The sequence below is a fragment of the Diuraphis noxia genome, unplaced genomic scaffold (genome assembly GCF_037042655.1).
Source record: "Diuraphis noxia isolate RWA-SAM2 unplaced genomic scaffold, SU_Dnox_SAM2 contig0005, whole genome shotgun sequence".
Taxonomy (NCBI): Eukaryota; Metazoa; Arthropoda; class Insecta; order Hemiptera; family Aphididae; genus Diuraphis; species Diuraphis noxia.
Window position 1 is genome coordinate 25,569,922 of NW_028301715.1, and position 26,161 is coordinate 25,596,082.

At 30.4% G+C, this 26,161-nt stretch overlaps 1 protein-coding gene across 2 annotated transcripts in view; it reads right to left on the bottom strand.

Moving 5' to 3' along the window:
• The window catches only part of LOC107163503 (uncharacterized), a 45,861-nt gene that overhangs the window by 4,353 nt on the left and 15,347 nt on the right, over positions 1–26,161 (bottom strand). The window contains exon 1 of one of the 2 annotated variants that reach the window (XM_015510967.2): positions 9,397–10,079. The exons of the other annotated variant lie outside the window; for it this stretch is intronic. Coding sequence (XP_015366453.2) covers positions 9,397–9,577 — 181 coding nt within the window. The 5' untranslated portion in view covers positions 9,578–10,079. Of the gene's footprint in view, positions 1–9,396; positions 10,080–26,161 lie in introns of those variants that run through there. 2 annotated transcript variants of the gene reach the window in all.

Below are 26,161 nucleotides of genomic sequence, written 5' to 3' on the forward strand. Positions count from 1 at the left end.
GTATTTAAAATTATCAATACAATTTCCTGCTGTTATTATAGATTTAGTTTTTTATCTACCCACTAGTTTTTACCCAAAATAACGTATTTATATATGAAAAAATGATATTTTAAATTAAAATACAAGCATAATGTGTTGTATATTTTGTATGAAAGAGTTAGTACCTTGAGTTTACAGATTTTAAAAGAAAATTATTCCATATTAAATCTTTACTACAGAATTTTGAGAATCAAAATAATATATTTGTATTATATATAATATAATAAACTCAGGTGTTAAGTACTTTTAGATTCTTAGCGGAGCGAGGAATGTATTGATTTTACAATGATGCGTGTTTTTTTTACGCTTAATCAATTTTCGAAAAAATCGATTTTGGTTTTTGATGTAACTTTAAAACAAATGACCATCGAGGTACATGAAATGTTCACCTAATGTTTATATAAGTATTTTCTACCCACCATAAAATTTTCAAACAATTTCGACTTAAGTTGAACTATTTATAGTCAATAGTCATATGCAATTTTCGATTATTATTAGTTTTTATTTAAATTAAAATCGATCGATAAAAATGTATTTGTTGGGTAAAAAAGCTTGAAAATTTAATTCAAGACACCTAACATATTGTTAGAATAGCAGTTGAAAAATATTAAAAATACATACGCAAAATTTTTTTTATAAGCATTTAAAATTAAAATTTTGACTAAACATGTAAAACTTACGGCAATGTTTTAAGGTAAAATTACCTTAGATAGAAATTCACAAAAAATTTTATTTTTAAATCTAAGATTTGAAAATTTAATTCAAGATTCCTTATAGATTTGTCTACCTTAATAAAACAAAAACAAAAAAAATGTTCACCGGAAAGTCAAATATTTAATAACTTAATAATAATCTATAATATTATATCCTTGACAGGTAAACCGTCTCCGCTCAGAATCGTTTTTCGTATACAATGATATAATATCATTGGATTCAAATTTAATTCCATCCATTACAGTAACCCACTTGTAACCTACTGTACAGCAGAGCTATATATCCAAGACTTACCCACTTTTTTTTCATCAGAATATAATTACTATTGCAAAGACTATTTTTTTTTTTAATTAAAAATCCTATAATAAAATAATAATACACAAAAATATTAATTATATGATTTGTTCAGCTATATATAGTATTATAGTTATTGTACGTTAAGCAATTAAAATAATATAATATAATATATAGTGCAGTTCGAATTTATAAAAAGTAATAGGGAGTATTACAATAACATATTGACCATTTTTTCCTTAGCACATTACTATAAAATCGTATTACCTAAGTGTGCACGCTGTATACACATATTATAATAAATGTTTTTAGAATTCTAGCCAGACGCTGTAGGCGTAATTAAATAAATCAGTTTCCTAATTAAAAATATTTAATATTATTACTTTCAATAATTACAAGAATAATGCGTAATATAACGGGTATAGGCTATCACAAAGTGGTGGTAAATAATATCATTTATCAAAGCTCAATATAACACCCTGTACACACGATATTATAATATTCTTACAGACAAATTATATGGTATGATATTTTATAACACATATGTAGCTGTGAACTTTTGCACCGAGAATTGTCGGATAGTATATCGAAAAAATGTCGTCGGCCTCCCGTCAGGCGCATTTGCGGCTATTTAATAATATTAGGCATACAGGGTGTAACAGAAAGATCTCTTCATCGTATGACAAAAATGTTCAATATTTTATGATAAATAAATAATTTAAGAAATATTATACTCAAGTCAGCAAATTCTCAAAAATCATATTTTTTAAAAAAGTTTTTGCGTTCCAAATTAATTTAACCAAAAAACTATTGAATTTCAAAAAAAAATTCTAAAAAATAAACCACTTGACTTAGATAAATCTTTTAACCATCAAAATTGTTTTTATAATTAGATTCACAAATAGACTATTTTGAATTTATCCAACATTTTTTAAACTAAACCAATTTTTTTTTCAGTGCTTACTAAAAAATTAAACATAAAAAAATGTATTATACAATATACATGTATGCTAGGTTCACTTAATGAACAAAAAATAAATAAAAAATATTAATGTGAAAAAAAGTTAGTGGAAAAGTCAGTTCTATCTGTTACACGACCTTGTATACATGGGAATACGACAACAATGACATAACGGTTTGCGTACTTATATAATAATAATATTGTGTACCTAACTTATGCACGCGTATAATAGGTATCATAACCGCGGTAACGGCAGTGGTCGTACAAGCCCGTGCCCAGCGTCGGCTAATAGCGTTAAAAGGTTTTTAATATTTTTTCGCCGCTTGCCCCTGCGATGCATAATAAGAAATGACAACAATATATATAATAATATTATTATTATATGGGTAATGTAAACGACGTGACGTGACACTTGCACCACTTGTACAGGACCCATGCTTTTACCTTGACACGCGTACAGCACGCGCCGTTTCACTTTTTTCTTTCTCGCATTTATAATACTACGCCATCGCGATCGTGTCATGTACCTTTGCTAATGGACGGTATGGGCGCCTATATATATATAACTTATATTATATATATAGGTACACCTCCTAAAACTATTACAATACACTATCATTGTGTTAGTCGGTTCCCTCGCCCCCCTCCCCGCACTATACACCAGATAATAACACTACCATTAACTGTTACATAAATAAATATAATATTATGGACTAGCTATAATACTACACGTACATTGTTGTTGTTTTTTTTTTTTCATTAATTGTTTTCCGGACCTAAAAACGTCTGCTGCACTTAATAGGCCTATTTACGTGTGTGACTGTAGCTGCAATACCAAATAAAAGTATTCAAAGGGGAATCGGTTTTGTTGTGGTCGACGATTTTCGTCGCCGCCGCGCCGTCGCACAGTGGGTCTCTCGTTGACATTCGTGACGGTAAATGACTAAATATCACTGCAGTATAGTGATGATAATAGAAATAAAAATTACAAAACAATATTATATTATCAAACCGAATCAATTATTAGTATTGCGACGGGGTGAAGATGTTGTATTCTAAATATACTTAACGTATAACATATATCGAAACATTTTCTAACATTTTAAATGAGCAATATTTTCAAACCATTTTGATAACTAATATAGAGTTTTGATTCATTTCGATTTAATACTGTGGACTACTAAGCGGAAGTTGTACTACCATAAACCATTAATATTTATGGATTCACAATTATAAATTTATAAATTTATGACGTTGAAAGTTTTAACTTGAAACTATAAATATAATAGATACTATAGATACTAGGAATAAATATATAAAAAAAATAATGTATAAATTACTATATACAGTTAATACAAAACTCGCGGTTAGTTATCGAAGCAGAGGTCATTTATTCTAGCCCCCTCGCGTAATAATACCGTATTATATACTTATTCTTTCTAATTGATTCGAGCTGTCAAGGAGGACGGTAATCAGATATTTATATACACACACATATGTTATTATATATAATACGACGCCTGTATATAATACTTCAGCGGTAGCAAGGAGATGATGAGGCTGCAGGGTGTGCGGGGTGTCGGAAGAGCACTCACCGCGAGACTCCTGTGTTAATGCATCGCACTTGACTTCCAAACAAAACGCACGTTTATATATACAGGGTGTAACAGAAAGACCGGACCAAAAAAAAAAAAAAATTATGCCAATTCATCGTATGACAATTTTTTTAATATTTTATGATAAATAAATAATTTAAGAAATAATATACTCGTGTCAGCAAATTCTCAAAAATCATATTTTTAAAAAGTTATTGTGTTCCGAATTAATTTAACCAAAAAAATATTGAATTAAAAAAAAATTTCTAAAAAATTAACTACTTGACTTAGATAAATCTTTTTACTACCATCAAAATTGCTTTTATACTCAGATTCACAAATAGACTATTTTGAATTTATCCAAAAAATTTTTAAATTAAATTAATTTTTTTCTGTAAGTACTAAAAAATAAATAAATAAATGTATTATGCATCATGTAGTGTTATATGTTCACTTAATGAACAAAAAAAAATAACTAAATAAAAAATATTAATGTAAAAAAGTTAGTCCTAAAGTCAGTTCTATCTGTTACACCTTGTATATATAATATTGTATAGGCTGGTTCGTATAAAATAATAATAATAATACGTGATCCGTTTGTTTGCTCGTCTTGTGACGAGCTCCATCGCAGCCGTCACCGTTTGTTTACCTATACGGGACATAAAATAATAATATATTATATTATCAATCGACCCCGAACCCCCACCACCATCCACTACCAAACACCGTGTTATACTTATACAGCCTCGTGGAACCCACCGCAACCATCATACGAGGGGTGAGCTCGCGCGCGTTCAAGTGGATAATCAAAGGCATGAGCTCTCGTGCTATAGACGGACAGATTCGATCGGAAGAGTTTCTACAGATCAAAACGAATGAGATATATGAAATATGATGACCCGGTGGAGAGCGTGAAATTTGACCTACTGGATGAGGTGTGGACGAGAGGGAGAAATATTGGAAGAGATAGAGAGAGAGAGAGTGAGAGAGAGAGAGAAAACTATAATATCATTTCACCTAACTATACTATTATAAAATATACGTAGTATAACGCCATTGATTGTAAACACTAGTATTCATATCATCAATGATGCGGTATTAAACACATACATCGTGCACCACACAGTCATTCGGCCGGGCCACGGTGTATACATACATTTTTTTATTATATTATTATTAGTATGTATTTAAAATAGTCATCGGTGACGTAATAAGTGGCGACTTAAACATACACTCCCCTCCGCTGAACATCAACCACGATCGTGATTACTGCGGTATTATCACGATTAAAATTAATTTTCGTTTTTCGGCTGTTTAATCGTTTAATGGGTATATTATGTCCGTGTATAATAGAATATCGTTATGTCGTCTGATATTGCTGTTGTTGCTGCAACTACCGCTGCTGTTGTTACAGGAGAGTCTCTATATATTTATGCTATCATCATTTTAAATGTGTACACTTCAAAAACCTTCTGGTCCATTATGATTGTTTTTGACCATCCCACGTAACGTAGAAATATACTTAAAAGCAATAATGTGATTAAAATAAAACGATAAGTAACTTAAGTACGTAAACATATTATATATTATATTTTAATACTTTACATTTATATAATATGTAATAATTAAAAAACGCAGAACCAATATGTTCCTGCAGCATACTCCTAATCCATAGAAAATTTATAGAATTGCTTAAGTATAGGTAGTGATAACTGAAAACAGGCCGATTCATCTGCTACGGAAAAATCACGGTGACATTATGTTACATAACACCTGCAATCCAATGAACGTCAATTTTTAAAATTACGCCTCATACACGAGTATAAGTAAAATCCAATGTATAGAAGACAGTATGATGGACTTTCACTTAAACGAAATGATACCATATTCGTGGCAACTATGAGTACATTATGATTCAAATGAAATTGACAATAATGAATAGGTATGGAATTTTATGGTAGCTTTTAAAGTAGAAATAATAAATATGCGTAGGTTCTAAAATTTGAATTTAAAATTGTCATGGAATAAAAGATAAAAATTTAAAAATACAAGAAATTGTCAATTAATAAAAATTAACATACAGAGTATGTATATCTTCTAAGTTTTGTCACCGTCGTTTACTTTAAATAATCAATTCATTAAAACTCCTATTTTTGAAATATTTAAAACTATATTTTTGAATTTTTTTGTACTACTTTTAAATGGCCTGGGGGGTGATACAAATTTCTATTTTTAAAATGAGAAAATAAATAACTTTTTAAAAATATTGTTATATACCTATACCTTTTAAAATCAAAATTTAAACAACTAGTTTATAACTTGAGTTATTTAAATATGTATTCTAAGGATCATTATATGTCTACGGTAAGGTGTTTGAAGATATGGAGACAATGACCGTTAAAAAAAATTTAAAAATGTATTAATTTATATTAATCTATTAATCTATATCATTTATAAAAACGATTCAAATATAATAAATTCTTAATCCGATATTAGATCTATTTTTAACCATTGTAAAACCTTATTTAAGCACTATTATCCTTGATATAAACATTTTAATAACTAAAAAACTTTTCATTTGAATTTTCAAAAACAAATTATTCACCAAATAATTTACAGTTAACAAAGGGAGGTTCTCATTTAAAAAATTATTCAAGTTGTATTACTGCAGCGCACTCTTTAAATCTAAAAACCAGAACTTGAATGAATTCTTAATATTAAATGAAAACATGGAGAGTAAGTATGCTTGGTGAATCTCAGTGTTTTTATTATAATTCATGAGAACTTAGATAATATTTTATGTTGGCAATTTTCAAATGGTAATATGGCATATATAGGTACTGATATTCGGTAATCACTAAATTTCTACTTAAAGGTACTATATATAGAACCTATAAGTAAAGTACCTACTATCATATATTATGACTCGTGTAATATTCATAATTACAAACATTATACGAATTCAAAAGCTAACTTTACTTGCACGTTGAAAATTTAAAATTCTTTCAATAAGTACAAAAATGTTTGTGAAAAATAAATTGGTTTTAACATTTTCATATGTCGTTTGTTAAGTGTGGCCAAATAACTTTCGTTTTAAAGTGTTGATTTATTATGAAAATAAACTATTTATATACTTATATCTTATACCAAACGCACTATTAGTGGGCACATTTATCTATATGTTTATGAATACTATTAAATGAACAAACGTTTTAATTCTGTTTATTTATTCTTAAATTAAGAATTATGTTTACATTAAAACATGAACGTTTTAATTTTCCCTTCCTTTAGTGAAACATTTAAACTCTATAGTCATAGTCAGAATCCACAATGATCTGATAAATAAATTATAGATGTATATTGTATACACTCTCTAACATGAAATAAAATGAATGAATCAATACAATTATATTGGTATTATTTAATTGGCAAATAAGTCTATTAACATCAAATCATATGGTAAACAATTGACGAGTGTAAAGAGAATAACAATTAAAGCTAATTTTACTAATTTTCATATTTTTCCAACCACTCCATCAAATTTCAATATATATTACCAATCAAAAAATAAAATCACTAAATACTTGTATTTAGATAAAATTCGATAAAAAATACGATACCATATTCGTTTAAATTAGAAAAAAAGAAAAATATATTTGTGTACTGAATTTGTGTTAAACAATATAATCAAATTTGTATTATTCAACTTTCATTTAACATGATCAAAACGAATTTGAACAAATAAAATCACTTTAAGTAATAAATATATTGGTTAAAAAGGTCCGAATACCCAATAAGAAAGGGTAACGTAGAACTTTTTAGTTTTGGCTTTTGAAAATAAGAATTTAATTATATATCTAAACTTATCTATGATCTTAAGTATAATATAAGTAAACTTCTTACGTTTGATTACTCATTGGATTTAATGTGATTTTAAATATACTGTCAATTTCTTAAGTAATAATAAAATAATACTAAACACAGTGCGTCCGATAAGTTTTGAAACAACCATTCTAAAATTAATACTATAGTATCTAGATAATTATAAAATCCTGGGAAGTTATTAACATCTAAAACGTTTTGGATCGTCTCTGTAAAAGAATTGTACGCGTTAGGCCTGTTTTGTGGAAATATCGATCTTTTGCTTTTTGTACAATAACGCTCCAGCACACACTACGTTGATTCTTGATTGTCACTCAATTTTTGGCCAAAAAATGATTCCAATCCTCGCCCACCCCCCTCGTATTCACCAAATTTGAGTTCTCCGGACTATTTCCTGTTCCCAAAGTTTAAGATGGAGCTCAAGGGGCACCATTTTACAATCACTGAAACGATTCAAGAAGTGACAACCCAAAAGTTTAAGAACATTCCTGAAGCTAACTTTTCACGGGCTATGGAAAAATTGGGTGATTATGCGAGAAGGTGTATAGAATCATGGTGACTATATATTGAACAAAAAATTGCTTAAAACATTTTTTAATTTTTTTTTGTAACTTCAGTAACATTAGTCTCAAGACTTATAGGACGTACCGTGTAATATAAAGTAAGTAATATGTTTGCAAATTTCATAATTTTAGATACAATATCTTTTGAAAAAAACTTTTACAGTTTTCGAATATTGAAAAGTGAAATTGACCGAAGTTTAGAAAAATCGTTCACAGAAAATTTTTTTTTTGTCCTGGTTGTTGGCTTTCCTAATTTTTATAGTCCTCCTCGTTCATGTCGACGAGAAGATAAACTCGACGAAATTGACAAGTATTCAATATCGTAGGTAATCAATAGAAGAACAAACACTATTGACATTCTGTAATAGTGCTGCACAGTGCAGCAGGTCTTGACATTTTACAAAAAAAAAAAAAAAACAATTTGTATGCTGCAGTGGCTTTGTTGGCGTACACTCAATCTGCGGAAACGTGCTGAGCGTACGTACGGGCCCCAGTTACTAGCTTCCGGATGGGTGACCACCCGGGATTTTTAGCAGCATATCCTTGCTACACATACACAAATACGTGTTATAATCTACCAACTTAAAAACCTATATACAAATACACAAAATAATCCCTACCGTACCATTCCACACCCAATGGCATATGTTGCGCAAAAAAATATGTATGCAATTGGGGCTTAATATTAAATATTAAGCTATTTATTTACTCATAGATACATATTATAAATATATAAATAAACATGTATAAGTAAGGTACATTAATTTATAGTAAAAACTTTTTATAAAAATAACTAATAAATCATAAAATATAATTTTGTCTACAAATGTTGTTTAAATGAGAATTTTAGAGTTGAAAATCGTAAAAATATGATATATCCGAAATAATGTTATGTTGTTTAATTTCCACGATGGATAACGCGGAATGAGTTAAATATTCTAAACGCACTTCTTGCTTAACTGAAATATCAGTTCTTTTAGTTGATTGTAATTGTAATTGTAGGTATCTAGTATAGGTATAACTTGGAGTACGTTTTCATAAAATCTAAACTGTATTAATAAAGATACATAATATCTGTACAAAACTTGTTACCGAGCAAACAAATAAATTATTAATTATACGACTAAAATAATGTATGAAAAGATTCGAGAGTGATGTACTACGTAATATTTTCAATACTAAAATAAGCGGTATTATAATATTTGTTACGGTATAAAACAATAACCAGTTTAAATGGGTTTATCGCTCATAATTAAATATCTATATTATATAGATATGGTAATATATTATATTACAAAGAAATAGCTTAGCTCGACAGCATAATAATAATAATAATATGTGGACTTGCCTTTTTTGTTAGCGCATTTGTTGTTATTGGTCATGTCCAGCGCTCCGTCAGCGCAGTTCTTGGCGTGATGTGCAGCAGGTGCCGCCACGGCCACGTCGTCGTCTCCCTGGCGGGCCACATGGTCGTCGCTTTTAAGTATGTCCGCTATGGAAAACGGAGTGAGATTCTTGTCCTCGGTCATCCGTGCAGCGTGTGCAAACGTGTCTATAGGGTACGGCCGGCGCGCGCAATAATCATCCACCGAATTCGTTAAATTATATTATTATACACTGCTATGGTGTGGAAAAATAACGTGTCTGCGGCCCTGTGTCCGGTGGTTATAAGGTATCTCGGTTTCCTCGGACGCCGCGAAACAAATAATAATAATGATATATTATCGGCGCCTATAATGTGTTATACAGCCTGAACGCGGGACGGTCGAAAAATCACGAGTGTCACGCTTTTAATATTTGATAATAACTATTATGAGACGAATCGGTCGTCGTCGTCTCGATGTCGTGCTTAAGGCAAATGCTCCGTGTTCCGTCCCATTCGCCCCAAAAACACTGCAATTCAACTATGCACTTATACCGCGATCGTTCGTCGAGTCGTGCGGACGGTGTACGACGAACGGATGACGATCCAGCACAATATCTCGTCGTATATAATAACGTATACTATGACGAGCGCGTGTGAATGCGACGCGAGTGAGCCGGCGAAGGGTCTGTCACGGCGGGGTCGAGAAAGGGACCGGCCGCCTGGAGACGGACCAATGGCGTCCGAGCTCGCGGGACCCGCGCTCCAGACGCCCTCCGACCGCGGGACCGCCCGCCCAAAGTTTCGACTTACTTGGTACATATTATTCTATATACAATGTGCAAGTGTCGGACGCTTCGGTCTCGAAATCCGTCGTCATATAATCCGAAATATGTACGAGACACGATATACCATATTATATTATATTATGTATGACAGGTATATTATGATGATATATTATGATAATAAATCGCTTTTTATACGCGATATAGCGATGATGGGCGCTTAGCAATAAAATAAGCCTCCTTCCCCGCTTTAAAAATGTATACCCAACTACAGCCTACTACATAGTATTGTTTTGTCGTATATACGCGAATTTAGAACTGTATAAGGGTTTTTTATTTTTTTCAAACATTATAAAAATGCACGCACTCATAATGACTGCAGTGTTATAATAACAATAATACGTATACACATATTTTGTCGTAGAATGTATAATAATATCCATAATAATTAATAGCTACCACTTTTATAGATTATTTATATATACGTATAAATGTATAATAAAGGTTTCGAAATTAAAACGCCAAGTACGTTGTTGAGATTTAACGGTATGTGATGCCGCCAAAATATTTAGATACATCTTATGGCCTGATAGTTTTGTTATTTTTTTTCTAACAATTATATGTGCATAACTCAGGTACAGATTAAGGTTGTTTATTACTTGTTATTTTATATTATATATTTTGATGTGGAAAACATCTTGTATAACATTTATAAAACAAGAACTAATAAATATCAATGTGATTATTTTAGGTACCTACTTAGGTATACATTGTATTTTTGAATAACATATTATGCTGCATAGCGATTTACTGATTTGCAACTTTAATTACAGGAAAATTATTGATGATTTTAATTGATGAACTCATCGAGTTTTAAAGATTATCCAATCAACGCAAGTCTCCGGAAAATAATAATATTTAAAATAATCGAAATTCGTAATGAAAATTATTCAGACTAATGGAATTACTGTAGTTAATTAATCAATTCTGTTGTTGAATATTATTTTTTTACGCTGAAAAGCTGATAAGTAATAAATATAGAGTATTATTGTTCAAACACGTGCATCGTTCAGCTTCAGTATCGTCAGTTATGCAAAAAATGTTCGACTACAATTTCAGTTAATTAATTTTTGATAATATAATACGTACACCCACCTGCAACTGATTCGTAACAAATAAAACAATAATATAATACATATATATTATATGTATTGAATTATGTATATAATTTGAAATGAGACGGACGTTTCCTAAAAAACAACTGTACATTATCTACACTCGAGTAAGAAATCCAATATACACAAAAAGAGTACAACACAACACTAAATAAACAAATTCGTATATATTATAATATATATATATATTAAATGGTGTTTATATTGTAAGTGTAATTTATACGTACTATGTGTAGTATATAATATGATCGTTTATATAACATATCTTTATAGAAGAGTGCTGCGTGTGGGTTTCATTCATAATTTTATTGAAAATCATCATACGAGCCGTGTGATGGTGGCACAAATAATTATATTATATTATAATATGCAGCAACTGTAATAATAAATTATGATATTGTCAGCTTTATATTATAATATTATTTTATCATTTCGAAATAGTTAAATTATAAGAATAAGTGACAATGTTTTTTTTTTCAGTCATGTTGATATATTATATTATATTATATGTATACATATATATACACACTTATGTAAACACTTAAGCATACAAAATATAAAAAATTTTTTACTATACTAAAATTATAGTAAGGAAATCATTACAATGTTATCAAAACTCGATAGCTAATCAGATTTTTGAAATTTCTTCGTCATTATTATTAGTTTATAACTTAATACAATAATATACATTATTAATTTTTCGTATTTTTAAACTACTCTTATTATATTCTAATGCTCGTGTAGTCGTGTCAAGAAATATTTAAACACACAAATACTCTGTCAAATAATTAAAATACCTATATATATTTATTAGGTATATCATGATAAAACATTAATTATAATAAGATGTATTGAAAACCTAATCTCACACTCTATTTCAATAAATAATAATATTATATAGTTATACAGTTATAGTGCTATACTTTATTTTACTGAATGCATAAAATTATAAAACAATATATATTTTGTATATTTATAGTATAAAAATCAATTGCTCAACTACCGTATGTCTATCGTTTTATATAAAGGAGAACGATTTAGTCAAAGGGTACTTTCTGTGTTCTACGGTTTCGATGAATATATGTTTACGTAAACAGTAGGTATACTGTTTCCAGCATAAACATATATAACATAATATAGATGCACTAAAGTTACATAAACCATGTACTTTTTATCATAACATTTTTTGTCTAAAAAGTGCCTAACCTATAAACCTACTTAAGTTTTCAATATCTCTTTTGTAATTTGTTAAAATTAGAGCTTATCGATTTACGTATTTTCTTTAATTTGAACAGTATAATTAATATATAAGTAATACTTAAGTACAACTTATGTGGATAAGCAGTTGTAACGTTCTGGTTATCATTGATTTTAGGCCTATATTATAGTAATATATAGAACATATACTATACAATGTATTAATTTTATTATTAGTGTGTACCGTATACAGTTTACTATAATTATATAATTAGTGTATGGTAATAATAGAACAAGTAGGTATGGTTAAAAATGATGAGATAAATTGCCCGTGTTCCATATGTGATTAATATAATACAATATGTTTCTTTAAAGGTACTTGAGAACTTTACAGGATTCTCAGAGATTTGTTCAAGAGAATAAATTGATGTATATTATACATATCTTATGACGGTGCCTAATTGCAGTGATTAAGAAAAAAACAACAATGATCAACAGTCAAAGTGTTTTAAACACACTAAAAAATCGCCAGCTGTACATTTTTAACCGGACGCACTTGTGGGGGGTTAGGACATTCCGTCTTAAACAAAAATAAACACTCGAGTATCAATATATATATATATATAGTACAATGCGTATAATATATTACTCGTGGACCGCGCGATGTATTCAACAAGAAGCAGTAGGCGTAATTGGTAAATTGGCATTATATATATTTTTTCTTTCGGAATCCTCTCGTGAACATTATAATAACATAATGTAGTTCGAGTCATCAATAAAACTGAATGGGAAAAAAAATATAAACGCATAGAGCGTATAATATACATAATATTTTTATATACGTTGGCGAACCGCGGGCGAGCACGTGATTATAAGGTGACGTGCAGTTATGCGGAAAATTTATTGGCCGAATTTAGTGGGACGAGAAAAGAAACGGCAACTTTTCGATTTTCGTTTAATTAAAGTCCTTTTGATCGAAGAAAGTTTAGCGGAACGAACGAGAAAGTAGGAAAAAAATAAAAAAAATATATGTACACGCGAGGAAGAGTGCAAAAACATTTTTCTCAATCGCCGAGTTTCTTTCGCATTCGAACCCTCCGCCACCACGCGTTAAACGACCATCTTCGACTGGAAATCGTCCTCGTCCGATATATATATATATACATGATAATATAAATCCAAGAAATCGTATTCCCTTTGAACGCCCACGCACGGAAACGTGACAATCATGTCTAATGACGTAATTAATTCGACGACCTGAAGAATCGGTTTTGCCCTCTCCACGTCGTCGCCGTTATCGTCCGCCGACGTTCGATGATTCGACAAACTTTTCATCGGCTAATTTTTCATTTATTTCCGTCTCAACCGCCTCTTCGGGCCCAGCCCTCCGACGACGAAGACGAGGTGAACACGTTCGTGTCTCCCACCACTCTTTTTTCCCTCGCCATAATATATATATCATTTATTTCTCTCTCTCTTTTTTTCAGTTTCCCTTCCATTTTCACGACGGTGATGACGACAACGGCGAGTTAGTCGATCGTCACTAATTGGTCGAGGTTGAAGTAAAATAAAAAAAAAGTAATAATAATAATAATAAACCACGCAGCGTTTCACAGTTAATTTGCCATCGAACTATATTATATGTACGCATCACCGAGAGTTGGACTGATTGTTATACGCCGTGCGCGCCGCGTGATGACTGCCGACCGCACTACCCATCATTATATATGTATGTACATACATCGCCACCTCAGTGTAATATAACACAATAGTGCAGTGCGCCCTGTTGTAAAGAAAACTTCACCACATGTACAGGCAGAGCGACGTGTGATTATACGTTTCCAGGTTTCTCCTCGTTAAAAACGTCATTGTACGGGCCGGCGGGATGATGCACCCTGTACACATATTAAAGTATTTTTGTATATATGTGGCCAGGAGGTGCAAGTTGAGAAATATAGGGTGTTAGGGTGTATTAAATATTTAATGTATACGTATATACGGTGCACTGATTTATAGTATTTTATTATTAAGCGTCGATAACGACCTATGATACATTTGACACTACGTTACGTTTCCCGTAATATGCACTACCACTCGTTCCCCAACCTTACGCTGCACAACAACGATCTACTTATATATTATAATCGTTATAAGACCACACACGCAAATATTTTATGACCTAAATATAATCAGTGGTTCTCAACCGGTGTGTCGCGGAAGTAGCCCATAAAAATTGTTTACTAATCATATATTTAACATGTTCAAAATATAAATATATATGAAATTATTTCGGCGAATAGATAAGAAAAACAATTCTGAAGATGAATCAAAATTTGCGTCGATTTATGAGTGTCCAATGCTCATAATATAATCAATGTGCGTGTGTAAGAAATGGGAATGTGACATATATTATTGTATTATGTTTTTGGTTCTTATTATATTATTTTGACAGCCGGCAAGGTCACTCGTCAGAAGAAACTTGCATGTGATTAAGTCATAATAATAAATACCTAATCTTAGTATAACGACGCAATGATCGAATAACTAAACAGTAACTTTCTCAACTCTTTCATGTGCAAAACAGTTTGTAATATTATGTTGTAGATTTTTAAGACGGAAACAAAACATAAGGGTGTAATTTTCCCATAAACTAATGTAGATAATACATCGTTAAAATGAAGGTTATGTTTTGCACAAAGATTTTATATGATAAGGGGGAGAGTGGGGTAAGGGGTATAAAAAGCAGGAGAGGACCCAAAAATATTAGCCCCCTCATGAAAAAAAATCTGGCTATTCACTCCTAGACGATATATTATAATCAGCTATAAAACGTAACTGCGTTAAGACCACAGTAATAATAGATCCGGGTAAAATAAAATAATCTCAATTTCAATTGTCAACTATACACGTGATACTCGTGTAGTCGTGTACGTATGTATAATATAAACATAATATAAAAATAATATAAACATCTATATTAGATGATGTAGTATGTAAGTATAGTAATATATATAATATTCTATTCCGAACGTCGATTGAAACCGGGAAAATGGCGTTTCTCGCTTTAACAATAGGTAACAATTTTGACGACAGGCAATTTTCGGCATCTCCCTTTTTTTTCGCCTTTGCCAAAACATGACTTATTTCCGGAAACGTTTACTAGGACGACGTGGCATTGAGATTTTTTTTAGGGCAATCACTGAAGGTAATATTTACCCTCTTTCAAGACCGCAGTGTGGGTACGTACATTTATTTTTATTTTTTGAAATTGCACCTGATTGAATGGGTCCCGTGACGAGCACACGACTTATTATATAATCTATTATCAATATGTATGTCACATATTTTTTTCATTCGCCTCGCGGCCATGTCCGCCTTGAACGACGTTTGTCATCATAATATACGCGTACATGGACTTCGATCTGTCAACCGAAAACGAATTTGTTGTACCGATATGCCGCGTACATTCCTAAATAAACTTATATTATTATATTGGACGTTTTTTCTAAATTTAATTTGAGAGGATAAAAAAAAATTATCGTGTTTCTTGTTTTTTTTTTTTTTTTTTTTTTTTATAAATAATTTAACACGTACATAATATATAATATATAAAAATGTATTAATTTTTAACAATGCACATGAATTTCTGCGTAAGAGATAAGGTGCAGTGAAAACTCGATTTCGATAAGAATAAAAAATTGTTCAATGCCTATTAATTGAACGCTTGCCATATTATAACAATAAAAGTAAATATCTACTTAAAGAAAAAACCGCGTTATTAGTCTAGTTGTACCACCCCGGTGGTTAAGTGTTCGCCAATCACACCGGTACCTATATACTCAAATATAAACGTAGGTTTTTTTTTTGTCGTATTAGGCCCATTGTGTGGCCGATGAATAGAGCTCAGATTGGAGGACGGAAAATATTATGATAATATTATAACGCGTGCGCGACTTGCGTGCATGCGAGCGACCGTACTCGACGCGTCGGCCGCGTGCGCTCGAGGCAAGGCAGCTCGCGTTTAGCTCAGTCCACGGAGCACGGACAATGATTCGCTAAAGAGACGGAGGCGAGTGCCCTTTGCAAGCCAACATAATACATAATAATATGTATATGGTTTATAAATATATATACATATAAAGTAAGTACGACGACGTGAATTCGCCACATCCGCATGCACCCCCTGCCGATACCTATTGTAATCTAACGCCCTCGAGGGGGGATCGACCGTGCATTGTTTTTTCGGTCATCGGACACGATAATGATTCCCGTTTAAATGGGACGGTGAAAAAGGGTTGTACGTAGTGTGCGTACGTAGTGCAAGCGTATACTGTGTCCGTATATATATATATTTATGTATGTATAATAAGTATATAAAATATATCGAATATGATGTAAGTATATAATAATGCAACTACCGCTTGTGCCGATTGTATACAACATAATATATGACCAAACAAACGTTTGTACCACGTCGTTATTATGATATAGGATTTTAACGCGTTTTATCATCATATTGCATTTTGCGTTACGTAATATGAATGTGATGGCACCTATAATTGAATTAACTTCAAATTTGTATTATCAAAGATGTCTACGCAGAACACGTGCTAAATCTACTGCCTACTGCAGTACTGCTGCGAGCTTTCTGCACGTTATAAGTTATAATAAATAAATCGACTATAATAACAAACAAATTAGTAAAGCCTAATCTCCGAGCGAAGATATATTATATGATAAGGTGTAAGTTTGGAAAACTAAAATGATAACAATTAATGATACTCTTCAAAATAATAGGTAAAATAAATGTATGCATAAATTGTTTTATTTATTTCACTTCAAATCTAAAACGCAGTGGTAATGTTACTTCAGATAGAATATATCGTAACTATACGAAATACGCCAAAGCACTGAAAATCTTCACCAACCCAATCTTCTCTCCGAGTTCTGACCAGCTCTCAACGAAAAAAACACCGAAGCAATCTACAAATTTTTCCACACCGTAGATATATTTTTAAGCAATACATTATAAACAATTGCAAATATTTCAATCTATTGTTTTTCAACCTGTACTTTATTCTTTGCCTATACGTATCTCTGTGTTATAACCTTAGGTTATACTATAACCGTTATAGTAACCCATGATGATGAAGCTTTTATTTTAAATAAAAAAATAATGTTAATTAAAACATATCGTAGTTACTAAATACTGACTGTAAGTTAAACTTACAGCGTTTAACAGACATTTAAGTATATAAAATATATGATACAATATTAGAGAGATTTAGAGTCAGTTACGCCGCTATTGAGGAGAATTAATTAGCATTTATCACAGCCTATTATTATGTAGGTTCCAAACAAACATCGTTGAGAGTAACTATTTATCATTGTAAATAGTTTCGAATTGTTTTCTAATTTTGCCCGTTCAACGTAAAAGTAAAGTGATTTTTGAATAATAAGACGTGTTCTTCTCGGTTTTATTAGGTGATATATGTTTATTGTCAGACTAAAACACGGTTGATAAATATAATATAACATAACCTTGTATTCATTTTTAGACGAAATCCACAAAAAACAAACATGAATTATGTACGTCGACAAAGCGCGTTTTAAAAGGGGTTTTATCGAAAATCATAGTGAATGGTACAGAGTACAGACCGATATTTTATTATACACCATAATATATAATATATTATTTATACTATTATTAAAATTATTTATTGTATATAATTAAGTCACCGGCTGCTGCTGCTGCGTCGTAAAAAAACGAGCACATTTCTGGTGTAATAATAATAATAATAATATATTATTATTTATTATTATAACGAGGTGTTGAAACCGTTTTTCGTGATAAATGTCAGACGGCGGCAAAACGACGGACGAGCGGACGACGAGGATCACCACCACCACCACCGCGTTTGGTTTAGGCTCGTCTCGTCGGCAAAATATCTCGCGGCTATACCGTCGTTCACCTACCACCCACCCCGAAAACTACAGCTATTTTATGTAATATATTATTATACGACAGCAGCAGCTGTTGACTGTCACCGCGTTATACATAAAACCCGTCATTATTAAGTGTTTTAAGGGACCCGCGTTTAATTGTTTGCTGAAGGATCCGTACAATATTGTGTTGAACTTGTGTATCTGTTTCCATTGACAGTTATTACCCGTATTAGACCCGTTAATATATACAAAGTCAAAAATAAATAATAATACGCGATAGTATAGTGGTATTTCGAAAGCAGCCTCTGTTTTCTTTTTTTATATTTTGATCTACATATATAATATTATAATACTATGATATTGTGGTCATAATCGTCATATACCATATATAATATAAAATTAGGAATAATATTTTTTAGGTGCATCTACTAAACAGTGGTTCATTCAACTCATTACATGCGTAGGTTTCCGAGTAGATTTTTAAAATTTTTAAAAACAATCAATTTTTTATACTTAGGCACCTCTCTATGTATTTATAACACTTTTACATTTTGTTGAAATTAAAAATAGTGATTTTCTAATAATTAACGAATAGTGTTTTTGAATGTTTATGATCGGTAGCGGAATACAAATAATAAAATGTGTAAATATTAAAATAAATTGCATCATAAATTCATAAATAGCTTAAGCTTCTGATATTTATTTTTCTTGGAATTAGATAAATTAGCACAATCAGTTAATTGTATCACATTTAAATATTTATTATTATGATTTATAAATATATACATTTTAAATTTAAATTCACTAGACTACACTACACAATATATCAATATATTATGTATACATTATACGCGTTACATCTTATATGCAGATTTTATATTTTGAAAACTAACATAGGACATGTAACATATTACGGATATAATAATAATAATAATAAGGATTCCAAATTTTCAACACGTATCTATGCATATACTAAAATAAATGTTATCATAGGTATTTTCATTTTTACTGCAGTTGTTGTAACGGCGTAAAACGAAAAGTTTGCAACAAAGTGATATATAATTTACATGATTTTTTTTTTTAAATATTTATTTTAATTTGTACAATCCGTAACAGAAATTTACAATAAGCACAATGAAGGGTAATCAGTAATAGCACTTCATGGCGAGATAGTTGTGATTAGTGGGCTAGTTAACTAGTTCACTAATAGATCACGACACACCTACGTTTTAAACGTATAATTTACATGTGACTGATTTTTGAAGTGTATGTCCTTCCGTAGTCCCGGTATTATATTAAACATATTATTATGTATTTTACTCCCCCTAAACACAAATTATAAAGAGTAAGTAAGTATCCAATCCTAGAAATAATTAAACTACTTAATACTTATACGATTTTGAATTTTGTACTTTTTTTTTTCTGATGATTCGAACTGTTCATAATTTGTTTGTGATTGAATTAATTCATGTTTGATGGTGAGAAAATCAATAAATCAATAATGCCCACAGAATAAAATATCAAATTAAAATCCATTAAAATTCAAAATATATAATCCAGCCATGTTTAGTTTTTTCATTATTCAAATAAACATATTGGTTTTTTTTTTATGGGGAAATATTGAATTATTGGATATTATGACCTATGTAACAATTAATATAGGTGTTACAATATTAAATATATGATTTTAATCATAAAAATTCTGAGTTGACATCTCAAGAATGAGATCCCTAAAATAGATTTTAAATAAATTCTCTATTTGTAGAAACTGACTTTTATAGCATTAATAATATTATATTATATTTTGTTTTATGTTAAATAATAATATTTTATATGTATCATCATCATATTGTGCTACACTCTATAGTTGATTTTGAAAGACTACAGTGTAATTCCAAACACATAGATAGCGTTCTTTATTACCAATTTTTAATAAATCTCGTGTTCATAAGATCATCACAAAAGTTATATAGTGTTTAGTACTATGCCATCACAGCCTGGTTTAGGAATTTAATATTATTTTAAAAAATGAAATAAAAAATATTAAAAAGTCGTGGAAAAATTGTCTTTACAAGAAATTTATTGTACTATTACATTCATTAATCAATATTGTTAACATTTTATTACGAATTTTTTCCCAAATCACTTTAGTTTATTGACATAATCGATATATTTCAAACTCAAATAGATGACCGCAATATCATAACATTTATTATTATAGATAATATGTTTTAAGCTCGTAGGCATGGTAGCCAGTAGGTATATACTTACACAACTAGATAAACCATATTATGGCGAATCATAACTAACTATCAATTATAATAACGAGAATTAAAATAATTGTAGGTCACTTTACGGTTTCGAAATTAATTTCCTATATCGACGGACGAGTGAACGACGATCCGCGTATCTAATCGAAATAATGCCTCTTAGCACGCAGTGATTATAAGTTAGGAATGGCGACGTACGCATAGTAACTTACTATTCCTCATTAAGAATATAACAGTATAATGACTGCAACAGCTGGAAGTCTAACCGACAGGTATGAAAAAAAAATTAACGCAATACAACCAAGTGGATAGTATACCTAGTATACCTACCTATAAAGTCTGCCTATATTATACATAATAATCGTATTCAATGTAACGCAGCCAGCGGTCGAAATTACGCATCACGGTGAAGAGAAAATGTCTCTAAGAACGTCCCTCAATGTGTTCTAATATTATTCATATTTTAATGATTACCATTTACCTTATTACGGTCACCATACAAAATATGTTTTAAGATTGAAAACACGAACAAATTATTCTGAGCGATTAAAACGGACAATTTGAAATCCACATACGCCCAACTGTAAGAATTTCCAGTGTGTATTTACGTAATTTATGAATTATTGTTGTAAGAATAATTATTTATATGCGCAATCTTTAATAAACAGCTTTCAAGTTTTTTGACGAAATAACAATGTATATCGACTTAAATCGGCATTTTCAAAAAATAATTAGAAAATTTAAAATGCTTACATATATACATTAGCTCAAGAATTAATGAAATAGTTAAAAATTATACCTACTTATTATCTAAAAAATTCGACGATACAGTACGTTTGGTGAAAATTTCAAGTACATTTTTTTAAATTATCTACAGCAAAAAAATAAAAATGCAAGCTCAGTCGAAAGCTAGTGTTACGTAAATAGTAAAACTCTTTTTCCGCGAGTTACGAGTATTTTCTTAAAATTATTTATCCCATTTATTTATGTAGGTATACCAACTTTTTAACCCATAAATTACAAATTTAATTAAATTGTCTATCAAAAACATCAAACTACCACAAATATTATAGATCACGGCATTTTTACCGCTATAAACAGTCGTGTCTTTAGGCGCACACAAAAAAATCTTTTATATGATACATATAACTCATTGTTCAGCTCAGAATCTAAAACATTATGAACACTGCAGCCGTTTACAATTTATAAAAGTATGTATAATGTATGGCGATATGGCATGACTAGGTATAGGAAATATATCTTACCATACGATTAGATCAATAATAGGTAAGTATAGTTTTGAGCAATCGGTTGGGCTGCTTGGTAAATTATAATTGAAACGTCATAGTCGCGTTTAGCCGTTTAGGTATAGGTCACAAATATTCAGCACGCATATGCTTTTGATGTATTAGGTATATGATATCGTATATTTTCTCCTTTAGAATTATTAGCTATAACTCGCTGAAATATTCATGGGCACATAATATAGGAACCTACATTTTTACAAACTGTTTTAAAATATTCTTAAAATTGAGGGACTGGAGCCTGCTGGATGGTTCTTTCCGCTCAACATGATTTTATGGTACTTAAACAATTTTATTCTGTAAGTATTATTATAATACATAGTAATTAATAAAGCTATCTATTGATTGTATTTAAAGATTAATTTTTGGGTGTGACGTCATGTTGTGTGTAGTAATTTAACCTACCTGCATGGCTGCATGTGTTAAGAACAAATTGATTATATATCAAAATAATTTGAGCATTTAAAAATAAAACTCTGACATCATCTGGATTGGTAACTGAATCAATTCTAAATCATTAAAACAAGTTGAAATTATTATAAAATTAGTGTTTCACGATACTAAAATATGTGCCTATTATATTGGGTGAATATGAATTCAATGTGATATGTATAAAAAGTTAATTTTCTCTTTAAATTTGTATAAAATAATAAAAAAAATTGTTTGGATATAGGTACTTATTTGTAAGTTATCATACTTATTAAGCAATTGCTAAAAGTAATATGAATACCGGTAAAATCTATAGAATTTTAAACCTAGGTTTTAACTACTGTTTTACAGGTAAATATCCAAACTTCTGAATTTTACGGATTAATCTTGCAGGTAAACCTTAGAATAAACAGAATCATACGGTAAGATACAAATTGATTTTTATAGTTTGCGGTTTTATAAAATAAATAAACGATGACAAATAATCGAATAACATCATATACGCGTACCTATATATGCACTACACCGTCTTTCGGCTCGCGTAAAACTTATACTAATTAAGTTATAATGATGTCGTTGTGTATGTAACATCAAATTATGTACATAATATAATATTATAATATACATTATCGGTAAATACATGGGTGGTGTACTGGTGTACCTATATCTATATATATACGCGATGGGCATCGGATCAGGCGGTAAGCGGAGAGAAAAACCGGCGCGCCGCGAAATTAAAATAATAATCATATGTACATGCATAATATATATGTACAGAATATAGCCATATATAGGTAATGGTATATTATAGTGTAATAATATGAGGAGAGAATATTATTATCACGGGAGAGGTGAATAAAATAAATACCGACACCTCGGCAGTCGGCGGCGGCGGCGTAGACGCATCATATTAAAGTCATATACATAATAATATTATTATTGCAGCCGGAGGCCGCGATGCATAGTATAGGTAATATTTGAATCGAACTCGCGGCAGCGGCCGAGAGGATAATAATAATATCATATATCGAGACCAGGACCGACGAGAACGAGATACATAATAAACGCGTATCAGAGCGAACTCAAAACACGAAATCGTGTAAACGGGTGCTCTCGCATAAACGTGCTGCTCTTTGACGCAGCGCGAGCCCCGTCCAGCTGCACCGTGTAATTTCACAGACACTGCGCCGATCTTTTCCGTCCAAACGATAACTGTTCGCACGCTCATCGATCGCCACTTCGTTGAAAGCGACACAACTTCTTTCTGCTTTGTAATAATGTTGTTACACTGTACACATATTACGATTGTTGTGCAGGGTGTCCGCCTCTCGTCTGATAATCTGTTTAAGACTTGGACGACGCGTATTAATTATGTTATAGTTTTGCATTACATCTAAAATAAACTATTCGGCTGCATAATATACGATAAACAATTAGTCGCGAACAATTTCTTTTGCTTGGACCATAGTTTTTTTTTTTTGCTTTTAAATATTCGTTATTCGATTTGGCTGTTCATAGAAATATAATAAAATGTTTTGATTGTGTTTAGCATTGGATCTTAGAGTTGCATCATATCTATAAGGTGTTGGGTATTTCGCATCCGGCATATATTATGTAAAAAATATACCGATGGAGTCCACCTTCGAGTAAATTAAAATTTAGATATCAACCAGTTTGGCAACTGAATTATGCATAATATATTGATCACATTTTTCAAAATAAACGTAAAAAAATATGTTTAACCATATATTGATAACCTATAGATTTTAGGTTCCATACGGTCCTATTGGTAAGTCTGCAAGAATAAGTAAGAAGATATTATTTTAAGCTTGACGGAACTCAGTCTATATAAATCATGGATGGAAGAGAGTGATATAAATATATAATTATAATTATAATTTTAATTTTGTAATACCTATAAACAAATCGACTTTTTTATGAATGGACTGTCCAAAATGTGCTGTTTATAACATTATTTTATAATAAAACGTATTAGTTATTAGTTTATCATTTTATATATTTTGTAAAATATTAAGTCCACCCCTGAGTTTTTCTTCTCGGATTTTTAAAAAATAAAATAAAATTTTTGAATTTCAGTTCAGTCAAAGTACTCGAGTGTCAGACACAGTGGTCATTTTTTTCTCGATATTATTTTACTTAGAAAGAAAGTGGTATGACAGAAATAAACATGATCAGACAGCCTATACTTATAATACATGGATACAGACAGTGCGTGCATTCCCTGTCAGCACTATTATATTATTAATTATTGTTCTACGTGAACGAGAAGAGGCGTTCAAACATTGCAATTGGAAATTATAGCTAAAACACGTGAGTATTATATATTAAAATATTTGGGTAACATATGCGTCATAGTACATTTACATACTAGTGCAGTGTTGTAATAGCTGGTTACTGTAAAAACGAAAGAAATTTAAAAAACGGTGATCAAATTTACAAAAGCCAAACAACATCGAAATTATATAGGAATATTAAATAAGTAGCCGACCCATGTGGGGGGTCCTAGAAACAGCAGTAGAAACATTACCATAGGTACATATTATTCGTGAACCAGTATTGTAGGTACAGTATATAATATATAATATAGCTAATAATGTATTATGATATTTTATTTAATAATAATAATAATAATTAAAACTTAAAACCTATTCAAAACAGAAAAAAATGGTAATCGATCAGTTTTAAGTCGAGCCGTTCCACTTAGACTAAATGATTTTATATAGTGGTCAATATAGGTATTATAATTATTATATTTTTTAATGCAGTAACAAACTATATATTTTGGTTAATTGGTTCAAATTATGTTGTAACGCCTAACGCATCTCAATAGTTGTGTTTCAAGCAATTATGTTGAATATAATTGATCAAAAGTAATTTATTAGAAACCAAGTATTTTGTCCACTACAGCATTACGTGACGTAGTTGACCGAGAGAAAAAGTGGTTTTTCAGTTATATTAAAATTTAAAAAAAAAACCAACCTCATTAATCACTTTATTTGTTATTCAATTTATTAGAACATAACTGTTTCATATGTATTGAAAGTGGTGGAATTAAATTATGATTATTAATGCATAACAACAGTTTTCACGAATTTAAATAATGAAATAATTTTATGAAGAATACATACATGATAAATATACGGTATATAATACGGACTGTACCTATACTTGCTATCAGTTTGACATTTTTAATGCGCAATTAATTTTTTGATTTTTGAAATAATTATCTATAACTCAGAACTGTAATTTTTGTGAAACATTTTTCCGGTAATCCAAATAAAAATAAAAATCTTACTAGCACATCTGCTTTATACTGTTTGTGCACTCTGATTATAGGAACACTTATGAGTTATGAGCAATTTATCTAAATCGATGATGGGTGATCATATGTTAATCTTCACGTGGAATGAATAAATTTAAAAATAGATGAACAATTATATCTGATTTTACTATTATATTTCTGATGTTACGATGACTTATACGATTACTAAATTCGATATTGGTGTCAAAAATTCTGTTCTATATCAATATAGCATTGACCTATCGATATAATATTATAACGTATACATTATGCAACACTAGTAAATTAGTTTTAATAAAATCTAAAATCTAAATATATTTTA